The following is a 13,764-nucleotide window of genomic DNA, read 5'->3' on the forward strand; positions in this document are numbered from 1 at the left end:
CTCTGCAATCTCAGAGTTTTGGGTGTTCCTTGTTCCATGAAACAAAGAAAGACAAGCCACTGTCTCCCCACTCCCAGTACCCATGGCTGCATCTATTTCTTGTTGAGAGAAACAGAATGGAACATTATTTGAATACTATGGTCTGACTTTTAGAGAACTTTTCAAACTTGTAAGCCACAAAAAAGAGTCCATATCCAGGAAATCCCTTAAAAATATCTTAACCCTAAATTCCTCAAACACACTCTGCTTCTCTCTTTTTTGTCTTTTGCTGAATTAACCTCCACATGCCACTATTTTCTTACCCAGAACACAGAGGAGAAGAAAATCAATTAATTTTTCTAGTATTAGTTTGGTAAACTAAGACTACAAAACCACAATAACTGTCTCATACCTTTACATTTAGTGCAGCAGTAAATGGAAATCAGTGCCACTACTTTCAGCTTAGGTAAATATCTTAAGTTTACCAACATACCAGAAAGGGTCAAGCTGAAAAACTTCAGAGAACTACCACCTTCAAAATCCCCAAAGAAGGGTATAAATTAAGAATATCTTTAAAATAAGGAAAAGCAAGTAAGTATAGGCATAATTGAATCAATATGTAAATACGTCAACACATAACTGCTAAACGTAGGGTTTACGAGAGTAAAGTTGTGACAGATGAGGAACAAGAAATCCAATTTGCAAAAACAGTTGTCCATTATCTAATGAAAAACACAGACGACTTTTCAAACTGCAGAACATGAAAGAAAAGCTTTAAAATTAAGTGGAAAAGATGTGTTTCTTTTAAAGATAAAAGTAGAAGTAAAAAAAAATCATGAAGTCACAAGACAAGGGTCCTGATTCATAAACACTTTTCATCTACATGAATGAAAGTATGAAACCCTACCACTAACACAAAATGGCTCCTCTTCTTCAGAACTGCATCTCCCAAAGTAACCATTCATTGGACTTAAAGATAAACCTGTATAATAAGATGGGGTGGTTCTGTCACAGCAGGTTATTTCATTTCACTAAATTAATTTTGCCTTTCACAAAGCTGACAAGACAGGAGAAAATTAGTCTCTCTGCAAGGGGATCCCTTTAATGCTATTAAAACATTCTAAAGCATGAAGTTATGTAAGGATCATATGGCAACAGCTAGAGCATCCAATAATTTTTAGGATGCTTTTGTAGTAGACTGTATTACTACAGAGTCTCAGAGCTGACAAATGTCCCATCTACTAGAAAATGAACTGAGAATTTCTCTGTGTCCTTCAGTTTATACTGGAAAATGCAGCTCAACATATCTAGGCACTCAGTGTATTAAAGAGACCTAGCCTTCAGCAACAGTGTGAAAAGAGGAAGTTTTAGACTTGGAAGCTATAATTCATAAGTGACACAGATCCCATTGATTAACCATGATTACAACCTCCACAGATTGGCTATAAAACCAGGGATGTTGTTGACCTTCCAAAATTCTGCAAGCAAAATGATATTTAAGAAATTAAATCTAGAACCATCGAAAAAAAAAAAAGGCAGAGTGATCTCATCCATCCACAACTTAGCCAGCAATTCACACACTGTTTTATCTTTGCTCCTTTTCCATGGATCCAGCGTATTCAGATGAGCTGTGTCCCTCCAAGTACTACAGAAATGTTCATAGGAAAATTTTCCAGTAGAGGAGGAATTGAAGACTGCTTGAATCAGGGCATAGTTCTACATCATCACACCCTCACGTAGATTCCTAGACTGGCTTATTTATGTTGATTATTAAGGATTTTTTTTCTCTGCCACCCCATCTCAATTTTTCCAGGTGCTCTCAAAGGGAGATCCCCACTGTAATGCAAAAATAAATATTGCAAAAATAAAGTAATTTGCTGTGGTGCAAGATGAGCATTTTTTGAGCCCAGATTGGGTGCTTAAGCCCAAGTGTTCCATACAAAGTACAGAAAGAGCTTCTGCAATGCTCATAAAAACTTCTTTTCCCTTGGAGTAGCTTTCATGACAAGCTGAGCTTTGCAAACTAGCCGAACCTGGGCACAGGCTCAATGCTTTGTGGGAGACACAGGAAAACAATTGTATTCCATCTTCTCATTTAGTGACTGAAATTTTCCACCTCTTACACCTTCAGAAAATGTCTTTGCCATGATGCTGATTTGGCTGCTCCACTACCTTGCCTAGTTCATTTCCAGTTGCCCACCTGCCTTACCCTCACCCTGAACATCAGACAGATATCCAAACTGCAGTGAGTCCCTGAATGCTGCTGTGAGGATAAGTGCAGTTCAGAACAGACCCACACCCTGGGAGCGGCTTTCTGGAAAGTGGTGCAGCACACAGAATTCTATCTGTGCTCTTCAGAAGCCAGAGTAGAAGCAGTCAGAGGGGGAAAAAAAATCTGCACCTATAACATCCCAAATGAGTTTTCATGCATAATGATTTACAATGTGCATCCTTCAGGCCCAGATAGTAAACCAAGCTGGGAGTCAATTATTGGCTACAGCAGCTCCAAGACAGCAATTTTATGCTGAAAAAACACTGCGGACTACACTAGGGTTGCTTCCACCTCCAGGGCACACCTCCCCTTGTTCCTCACCAAGCAAACTAACAAAGCGAGCACTTGGGAGAATTTAGCCTACAAGTAAAATGCTTATGTCAATGAGCATAGAAAATTTCATTTTGGGACTGGAAATAAAAGATTTACAGATGTAAATATGAAGACTCTTCTGTGTTTACAATAACAAATACATTTTTTTCATTAATTGGCTACTTTTTCGTTGATATATTAATATATTTACAAAATATATAAACACACTGTGGAAAAATCTTCGTCTCAGAGCTTTAGGAAAAATGGAGTCTCTATAACTAACTTGCTAACACATTACTGAGCAGTTGCCTTCAAGGCAGTATTGTCTACTTTAAACAAAACGGAGATGCATTCTGAACCTCCAATAATCTTACCTAGTAAAATAATTTTTTATAAAAAGTGTACTGGAATTTTACTTTCCCCTATGATGTGTGTAACTGGGTGGATTTATTTCTAATCACAAATCGTTTTTTCCAGACTCACCATTTCCTTTTGGTCTTGTTTGCTGTATTTACCACCACCAGAGGTCTGTTTTGGTAACAAGGCTAATTTGTTTATTCAGCTCAAGGAGGACAAAAAAACATCCACACACTTTTTGGCTGCAAAAACTTGGCCACCAAATCCAAAATGCAAATTGTGTTGTGCTTCCTTGGGGGAAGGGGTGACAACAGCTGTGCCAGCCCACAGCAGCCTGTTCTCAAGCACATTATGAGAAGGATAACCATTCTGTGGCAATGATAGTTTAAATCTCTTCCACTCCAATTCAAACAAAAGAAGGAGAAAATAGAGACGTGTTCAATGGCACAGAGTAGGAGAAGTGATTTTTGGCTCTGATAGTGAAGGCCATTCTAATGGAAACTGCTCTGGATTTCTCTTTGGAACAGCTGCAAGTCAGTTATTTAAACGTACTCATTTGCTTCTAGCATTTGACTGATCCACTGCTGGCAAAAGCAAAGGGAGAATGATGAATTTTTGTTGTTTTCTTGTTTTAATAATTTCTGAGGCACTGTTGGACATCTCTGGTTCATTAAGTAACTGGAGCTCAAATCATTACTTCCTCAAAGCGTTTATTGCAGAACTCATGCCATTCACAAAGAGAGAAAATACTAATCACTTCAGAGAATACTTTCATCAGTATGGGTCAGCACTTGTGAAGCTTTTTTTTTTTTTTTTTTTTGCAAACAGCAAAGCCCTCTGGGATTCTAAATGCTTCTTACAGAACTAAACAAAGTTATGTGTAATGCATTATCAGACTTGTCAGGTTTCTATGAGATCATTTTACTTATACATATTTGAGGTATGAAGTCATAACATGTATACAAAATATCACCAAATTAAAAATCAAAAAATTCTGTTACATTTTATTTCTCCCTCTTTAAGAGCAGAACATCTTATATAATCAGAAATCACTAGACTGTTATTTATTTTGATTAATTTGAGATCTTTTTTGCCTTACAATGAAATCCTGTGACAAAAGCCCAAAGCGTATTTGGGAATTTTTTTGTTTCATTGACTTCTTTGACATTTTGTGAATGCTGTCCCCTAACTATTTTCTATTTCAGATCACAGCTACAGACAGGTAAACTACCTTGACACTTTACTTATCCTTCACCTTTACACATCAGCAGAATGCCTGTGCTCTTAATCACCACTTCTTGTGTCTGGTAACAAGATATGGTTATCTATTGTTATAGAAGAAAGGAGATTTGAATAAGTTAGTGCATTGGGAGGGTATGAAGAATCATGACAGCAGCAAATGCATCGCTTCAACAGAGGGTTGTAGAGAAGCACCAGAATCAGGTCCTATGTTGACACATTAGCTGTAAGAATATTTAAGACAGTATTACCAATTTCACACCTGGTACCCAGAAGTGACTTTCAGAAACTTTTTCAAAATGTGAGCCTTTTGTTATCTGATTCAGAGGATAAATCTTTGGAAAATACCATTTGCCACTAAATTAATAGGAACTTCTGTTATTGTGGTGCCAAAATTAAAGTCCAAGCAAAAAACTATCAGAAGGAGCTCTGGCTTAAAAAAAGGTCCTGCTGAGGTCTCAGAGTTTCTCTCCCAGGGGAAATAAGCTTGTTTGCCTGGTGCAGTCAAAGGACTGATGATAAGCAGAGGAGTATTTATTACTGGAATGTATAAACATGTATGCCTATACATAAATAGGCATAGATATCTATAAGAAATAGATAGTATTTACTTCTGAGTCTAAATTGACCAATTGTGAAGGAAGCCAACTATGCAGGCAGTGCCAAAAGAAAGTTTTAAGTTAAGGATTAAAAAAAAAAAACCTAAGAAAATTCCAAGTAAAGTAGCAAAACTCTTCTTTTTTGCAACTAAGATGCCATCTAGTTCATGCAAAAGGCATGCAATGTTACTTCCAAGTTGGAGGAAAAAAAATCCTTCCTTAATACACTAGTCTCTAAATTACTTCTGCAGCATACTGTGGCATCTCCTCAATTTCAAAAAGCAAATTAATGTCCTCTTGGGGAAAAAAAAAAAAAATTAATCAATATTGTTTTCTAAAGTGTATCCAAAAGTTCATTCCAAACATGAAAGATAAAAGCCCATACAGTCCAAGTATGAAAAGTGCTTTACTTCAATATTTAATCTAGCAATTGTCTCTTCACATATGTATCTCACTACATTCTTGTTAAAAAGGTCTTCCTTACTCTCAGAAACATATAGATGGCTCCCAGCAGATTGTCTGGAGATGTTATTCTTTTATTTATGTTTGAAGACTTTCATCAAGTATCATATCCACAATGATTTACTGCAATCTGTGGGAATTCATGCAAACATTTAAGTTTTCTCACACAGATACCAATTTTAAACCTACTTTTATAACATTAGGATGAGAGAATGGTATTTTTTCTACCATAATCTCCTACACTGAGATACCAGTCTTTCCTTTGCTTCTTGCTGTAATTTCTTTTTGGCTCTCAAATCAAATTCCATTGAAGCACAGTTTCTAAAATTTGAGTGTGGGGGAAGATCTTTAGATTACTAATCAATGACCAGAATCATCTATTTATTTCTAGTCTGTGATGTAAGTCCAGGCAGAATTTATTAATCAAAAATTCCCTGCAGATCCAGGATATGTGAATTTATTCAACACAACAAAAAGGTGACCATGCTGATCATCAAGTCCTTTACAGGTGATAGCTTTTCTTCTACTCATTCTCACACTACAGCTGCTCTTATTCTCTTTTTGAGAAGGCATTTGTCCTGAACAACAATCCTTAGATATACACAAATAAGAAACATACTGCAGCCAAGAAAACTACATGAGTGAAATCCCCTTGGAATAGAGGGTAGTAGCTGGGTTGCCATTATGGCGAGGGCTGGCAAATTGACTACATTGGAGCACTGCCACAAATACACCAAAGCAAGAGCTACATACTCACCATGGTAGAGGCAACAACTGTCTGGCTGGAGACATACCCTGTAAAGTATTGCCACTGTTTGGAATGAACACCATCTCAGGCCTTGAGAGACACATTTTGTAGTGACATGGTACACCAGAGGGAATTGAATCAGAAAATGGGACTCATTTTCAAAATAAACTCGTGAAGTCCAAGGCAAAGAAACACAGCACTGAGTAGATATACCACATCCTTTATCATCCATGATCCTCTGGGAAGATTCAGAGGTATAAGGGACTGCTGAAGACCATGTTAAGAGCATTAGGTAATGGGTCATGGAAGCATTGGGATGCAAATTTAACAAAAGCCATTTGGCTGTTTAACACTGTCCTGGGACTTGCTGACTGCCCTGGTCCTACCCAAACAAAATCCATTCACACTGTGGGAGGAGATATGGTCCATGCTCTACACAGGGAAGTGGCTGGGGAAGTCAGTGTGGGTTTCTCCTCCCACTAAGGCAAATGCATTCATGGGATTGTCTTTGCCCAAGGCCCTGGGTGCACCTGGTGGGCAATGATTTGGTTGGTAATGCAGAAAGATGGGGAGACATGGTATGTACTTCAAGGAGATTTAATCCTGGGGCAAAAATATGCTGTGGTGTAAGTTGTATGTTGTAGAAGTGACATGAACTAATGAAATATGGATTTTGTGAGGAGGAGGGAGAATGCAATGACAACCCAGGTAGGGCTGGTGTTGGTGCCCAGTAAACAAGTATACCACTTCTCCTGTCTTTTCCACTCATCCTGATGGACTCAAGATCTGGAGAGATGAAGGAAGCCCATGAAACAGGAAAATAATATCTGTCTGTGAAAGACCAGGGGACAGTAGTTAATGAAAATGTATGTTTGATAGAGAGATGGTTTAAGGATGTAGTTTAAGATGACTATGTGGGTAAAAAGGGGTTCCAGTCATGAAAAATAAATACAAAGGAACAGTCAGAAGATACATTAATTATATGGGATCTGGATGTGACAAAAATGGTATGGAATAAGGGGTGGAGATTGTATTGGGTCTGCTTTGCACAGGTGTTTGGAAAGGTGCTGGTAACACACCGGTGTTTTGGTTATTGCTGAGCAGCACTGGCACAGCATCAGCACTGTCTCTCCAACATTCCTCCCTCCATCAAGGGGGCTGGGGCTGGGCAACGTCCTGGGAGGGGACACAACCAGGCCAGCTGAGCCAAACTGACCAAAGAAATATTCCAGATACAAAAGGTGAGGGAGGGCAGGAGGAAGAACGGGAGGCATTAGTTGTTTTACAGTGTTTGCCTTCCAGAGCAGCCACTCCATGCTGAAGCCCTGCTTCCTGGGAAGTAGCTGAGAATCATTCACTGATGGGAAGTAGAGATTAATTTATTTCCCCTTGTCTTATACACACAAAAGCTTCCACTTTTGCCTTAGTAAACTGCCTTATCTCAACCTTCAAGTTGTTTTCCATATTATTTTTCTCTTCCCTGTTCCACTAGGAAGGGGATTGATAGAGCAGCTTGATGGGTAGCTGGTCCTCAGCCAAGGTCAATCCACAACACTCATACATAAAGGAAGGCTCTGAAGAGATGACCTACAAAGACAGGGGTGCAAATGTGTGGTGATGGCCTGAAGGAACCTTTCCCCAGATAAAGGAGGAGTCTGGCAGTACCTATGCAGCCTGGGACACAAGCATACAGCATTCACCTCCTACCAAGTATTTTGCTGTGCTGTAAAGAAACAAAATCCTTTTGGAACCTTAACAGAGACTCAAAAAGTGACAAAAACACACTAGTTCTCCATTTGAAACACAGGAAGAAGAGTAGCGCTTGGAAGTTTCTGAAAAGCAGACTTTGGATTTAGCTCATATCACATTATCACCCATGGTTTCTTTTAGGACATATTTTTTTCTAAATTCACAGAGTCTAGGGATATTTGAAATATGGCACTTCTCAGTGCACGTTGCTGACAGCTGTAGTTTCTTGAGCCAAAGAAACTACAGCAAACAAGAATAACAAAAAATAAGCAAAATAAATATTGGATATCAAATTTTCTGATATCTACCTTAATTATTGTGGTGGCTTTTTCAGTAAAAGATGCAAGACACATCCTCAAATGTTTTAAATTGTAAGAGGCACTTGGGTCTCTGTGAAGTCAAAAAGACTTTCAAAATGCTTTTCTGAAATGAAATCTTCACTGTTATGAGCATCTCCTTTTATGTTTGTAGTTTTTACTTAATCAGAATACTCAATTACTTGTTGTTCAGCACATGAAGCTAAGAAATCACTTTTATAAATGAGTCTGAGACACACAGTGGTTTCATGAAAGCAAGATTAGGGTCTTAGTAATGCTAAATGTGTTATTAATTTTATGACTGCTTTTCACTTAAAACTTTTCTGATAAGAACACTGAAACTGAAAGTTCCTTTGGTATTATTCCAACTTATCCACATAACAGACTCAATTTTGTATTTATTACACACAGTAAAAATCAAGCAGTAGTGGAGTGACCATTTACACGGAGTCAATAAAGATCATATTTTGCCATATATTTTCTTCTACAAATAGTACTATAACACAGCAATGTCAGGTGTCAAAATATAAAACCACTCTTAGCATGTGATGAGTGTCTTTAATACAGTATTTGCAGCAAATTCCCCTGATGACTCAAAATGAGAGAGGAAAAAAAAGAGATGAAGATGAAACTTGCAAGAGTTTCATTATGGTCTATCGTGCTGGTTTTGTATGAATTGAGTTTTGATGAGAAGGGAGTGAGCCCAGCCAAGGAAGTGATGTTCTCAGAGAAGCTGACAACAGCTTCCTTTATGCCTGGCAAATGAAACTGAAACCGCCACATCTACTCACCTCAATTATCTCAGGTTGGGACATCATGGACGACGGCACCAAATCTGTGGGGATATCCATGGTAGCTCAAAATGCCCCTGCTATCCTTGCACTGCTCCTCTGCACCAGCAAGCTCTTGGTAGGAACACAGAAGCCCTTCCTCAGACTCTAGTCATACTGATATTTATTCCTAACAGGAAAGAAAAGAAACCTGTTGAGAATAACAAGAGAATTGGGTAGGCAGTCAACATGCAAGACCCTGGGCTGCTGCAAAACCAGTCTGAGTTTGTACAGCACCACTTGCTGACATGACCACTCAGAACAGATTCCCAGGATCTAAAGGCATACTGTAATTTGATCCAGAACAGGAAAAAAAATTCACTTGACAACACAAACTAGACTCACACAAACTGAAATCAGCAAGAAGGCTAAGGCACAAACTGCTTTTCTTTTGCAAGAAAATATGGTCACCTAAAGAACACTGAAACTGCCCTGACATCTTTCTCCCCCACAAAAAAAGAAAAGAGAAAATCCCCACATAAGAATACTCAAAGAATTACTTTCTGGAATTCAGAATATGTTTATTCCCTCTGTTCAGTGATCACATGAACTTTTCTTCTTTGATAAGAAAAACAATTTACACATTATGACTTAAAAATATGATGCCCTTTTTTTCCAGGTAGTCACAGATTTGGAGTCCATGAATACACCGAACTGTAAAATTTAATCAGCTTATTCAACAAAATGAAGTTACCTCCATAGCTGTCATTTTTCAAGGTCAGTTCAGCTTCCACAGATATGTTCTTTTTTTCTTTTTTCTTTTTTTTTTTTTTTACTCATGTGCAAAGAAGACAAACAAACAAAAAGGCAGAGGGGGAAACCCCTGTAAATGTCCAAGATATTAAACCCATTAAAAAAATTCTAGACTAGGACTACTGCTGGCTTTTTCCCTTAGCCAGACCAGAGATACACAACACAACCCACAGATTAGTCACCACAGAAAGGATTTTGGAGAGACACGTACCGCTGTCTTTGTCTATCACTTCTTATTCTGAAAGCTGTGGCAGAAATGTACTTGTGCAAAGTGTAATCAGCATCCAATAAACATACCAAAAATTACTCCAAACTTCAGTGGTGTTTTTTAAACTGAGGCTATAGTTACACAGAAAATGCCAGTAACTTTCTTGGCTGTAGTTCATTTTTTCAAAGGCAAACACATAGCAAGCCAAGAAAGAACAGATAAGTGCTATAGGAAAGTTAAGCTCCACATGCTTTTCTGATTCAGTTACGTTTTGGTGATTTTTTTTTTTTTTGTTTTGTTTTGTTTTTTTTTTGGTATTGTTAATTTAAACTCAGCCTTTGTACTTTGTACGCCACTGTGGAAATTGTTCCTCCTTCTTAAAAAGCATCATCTTGAAATGCCTGCTGCACATTTCAACTCATCCCAACATGCCTTACGTCACACGTAGCTGTCTCATCTTCCAAGGTCTAGGATCACTTTTTCCATCTTTATATAGCTTTCCAGTGACCCCTATTCTTTCCTACTCAGCTCTTGCTAGTAACCTTTCATTCTTTCCACTCCCTGCTCCAAATTTCTTCTCCTATACTCATGGGGAGAGCAGAAAATGGAGACATAGCCTCTCTCCAAGATAGTCTTCACAAAGTAAAACAACAAATGCAACCTCTAGGCTTCCTGTTTTCTTTCAAAAATGAGAGTTGAACTAATTTTCTGTAATTCACTAATTTTCCTATGGACAGATAAGGGAAAGAGCACCAACTTGGAATTCTGACTTAGGGAAGCTTCTGCAACTTGAGAGTGATTTTCAGTAAAACTCTATCAACAGTCTGAAAATCCTCAACCAACATATCTCATCACTGTCTTGTGTGCTGTTGCAACTGTAATTTAAATAAGATCTCAGAAGACATTTTTTTCTGTTCTTCTCATGACATGCTTAAAAGCAGGACTTTCATTGCACCTACTTTGCAAGAGGTCATTGTTAGTTTCCTTAAAAATCTTTTCTCTTAATCCTGAAATGCTGCTGAAATACTTTTGGATAACAAAGGTGGGGAAAAAATTACAGCTGAAGCTGACTTCAGGGAATACTGTCTAAACCAAAACCAAAAGTATGCTTAGAATCCTGTTTGTCAAACAAAAAAAACAATTTTGCTAGGAGCATCATAAAGAAAAAAACCTGAAAAACTAAGAAAAAAAATCTGAAGTCTGTTCATCTTACAGTGTAAAGTACTAACTGATCCCAGATGTATAGGTCCCATAAACTCATAAAAGAAAAAACATCTAAACACCATGTAAAAAAGCTGAGAAAGTATGAAAAAGGTCTCACACAAATGTCACACTTCCTGATGTCACATCTGAATTTTTGCTGTCTGAAAGTATTCTTTTGGCATCACTCGCCTCTGGCAGCCTTCACTAAACAATCCTGCTTGCAATTAATTCATTCATCTCACAAATAAATGAATCAACACACCATGGCAACCTTATCAGTCACAAAAAAAAATGAACGCCATCCAGGGAAGAAGAAGAGCCTAGCATTTCATTTTACTACTTGTTGGAGTAATAGGTAGCACAACAGGTGTTTTCCTGCTGTCCCGAGTTGAGATAAGAACAATTTATGGGAAACAGCAGTGAGGTAAGAATATGAACAGTAACAGTAACAATATTAACAACATAAGTACACATAAAGAAGGTGGTTTACATGCAAAAGTGCTCATAGACTGTCCTGGTGCCATGCTGCCCCTGAGACAATGAATCATGCATAGACCCTCTGTGCCTATGTTTTTCTTCCTGACTGCAAGCCTTCCCTCTTTCTTGGAAGCAAGATTCCCTTAACTTCCAGCCCCCTGCGGTGATGTGTGTGGCACAGAACAACCACCTAGGCATGCCCACAGGGCTCCAGGTTCTGACCCCTCATTGCTACTGTGAGAAAATTAACTCTGTCCTGGCCAAAAAAGAAGCACTATGCACCCCTTATTCTATGACATCTACATCATGCCCCGCTCCTACACCTTCCAACTTGACACACACACATACACAGATACACACAAACACAGGTATATTTTCCATAGTCAGTGGCCATCCCTCCAAGATGTCTGTTGTGTTCATTCAGTCCATGACTGTGGGCTCTATGAGGACCTCACGCCGGGTGTATCTGAAGCATCCATACTCATTGTCCTTGGTAGTTATGGCACATAGTGGCAGCGTCATTCAGCAACCAGTATTATTTAATTCAGCATTACAGACAGACTCTTCTCAACCAAAAAGCAAATCCTTTTGAGGTATACAGCATGTTTCCCTATCCCTCTGCATTACTCACCAAGTGCACTCAGGTCCTTGAACAAAAAGAATCCAATGGATGGGTTTGTCTTTTCTTGTCTTTGAGGCAGCACTAATCCAAACTGTGTTCCCTTACGTATTTCTCATATGCACTACTGCAACTTTATCCCCTTCTACCATACCTGGAGGTTTGTATTGGGCAGGACCAGCTCAAATCATAGAGCCTCTAATACTAGAGCCTCTAGTGTTAACTAACCTGGTGGCTTTTGCTAAATGTAGATGCCAATGTTTTACCCATTGCTTTCAATGTGGTTTATGGAAGTCCACTGCACTGTTCAATTTTTGCAGAGAATGGTGCATGATAAACCCATGCTCTCTGGGCCAGGTGTCTATTACTGAAATGAGTACCGCTGTCTGTTCAGTTCTCTCAGGGGTACCATGCCTCCAAAGGACTTGCTTTACCAGGCCCAGGATGGTGTTCCGGGCACTGGTGTGAGGCACAGAGTAGGTCTCCAACCATCCAGTGGTGGCTTCCACCATGGTCAGCACGTAGCGCTTGCCTTGGCGTGTCTGAGGCAGTGTGATGTAGTCAATCTGCCAGGCCTCCCCATACTTATATTTGGACCACCGCCCTCCATACCAGAGGGGCTTCACTCGCTTGGCTTGCTTGATGGCAGCACACGTCTCACAGTCATGGATAACCTGGGAAATACTGTCCATGGTTAGATCCACCCTGGATAACAAGCCCATTTGTGTGTTGCATCTCCTCTCTGATGATCAGAGGCATCATGGACCCAGTGAGCCATAAATTATTCTTGTTGCCAGTCCAGACTTGCCAGAGACACGTCAGCCTTGGCAGTTCATCCACCTGTCTGCTGTTGCAGTATTCTTCACAAACCTGACTCTCAGGTGCATGTGCATCTACAGCATGCACCTTTTCAGCAACTCCTCTACCTACGTAGAGAAGTCCAGATGTGTTTCCCTCTGTGATGCCAACTGTCTTTTTTCCATCATTCCAGCCCCACTACAGAGCATTTGCCACCATCCACAAGTCAGTACAGAGGTACAGCGCTGGCCATTTCTCTCATTCAGTGATCCAAACCCAGCTGGACGGCTTTAAGCTCTGCAATCTGACTTGATCCATCACGCTTCACAACTTGCCACATAGGACTCCATATAGCAGCTTTTCATTTTTGATATATCCCTAAGACATGACACAAACTGTCAGTAAAGAGAGAATATAGCTTCTCATTTTCAAGTAGCTGATTATATGGTAAGGTCTTCTCAGCACATGTCACCCCTCCACCACTTCTGATGAAAATGTGAAATTTCTGCTTTTGTACCAGTCCACGATGACTTCCATTGATTTAGATTTCCTATTTGAGCTTGCTGTGTGATCAAATGCAACACACTTACTCCACTGTAGCATCAGTGGTATGAACTGTGGAAGGGACTTCCCTTTGAATATCCAGCCAAGCACTGGGCAGCCAGGGAGACAGGAGGCGCTATACTTTGATGCCAATGACTTCTGAAGCAGACTAATCCCCTTCACAAACTGTCAGATATGCTTCTTCAGCCAGGGTGTAGGATGCCTTGGATCCTTTGTATTGCTGACTTCAGAATCCCAGGGGTTGTCCTTGAGTCTCTCCAGGTACTTGCAAGAGACTT

General features: G+C 39.4%; 1 protein-coding gene across 1 annotated transcript in view; it reads right to left on the reverse strand.

The window, feature by feature from the left end:
* Positions 1 to 8,885, reverse strand: part of LPAR1 (lysophosphatidic acid receptor 1) — a 43,865-nt gene extending 34,980 nt beyond the window's left edge. Inside the window, exon 1 of the mRNA XM_062513359.1 lies at positions 8,826 to 8,885. Coding sequence (XP_062369343.1) covers positions 8,826 to 8,885 — 60 coding nt within the window. The remainder of the gene's footprint in view (positions 1 to 8,825) is intronic.
* Positions 8,886 to 13,764: the final 4,879 nt, after the last annotated feature.

This window comes from Cinclus cinclus, chromosome Z (assembly GCF_963662255.1).
Source record: "Cinclus cinclus chromosome Z, bCinCin1.1, whole genome shotgun sequence".
Lineage (NCBI taxonomy): Eukaryota > Metazoa > Chordata > Aves > Passeriformes > Cinclidae > Cinclus > Cinclus cinclus.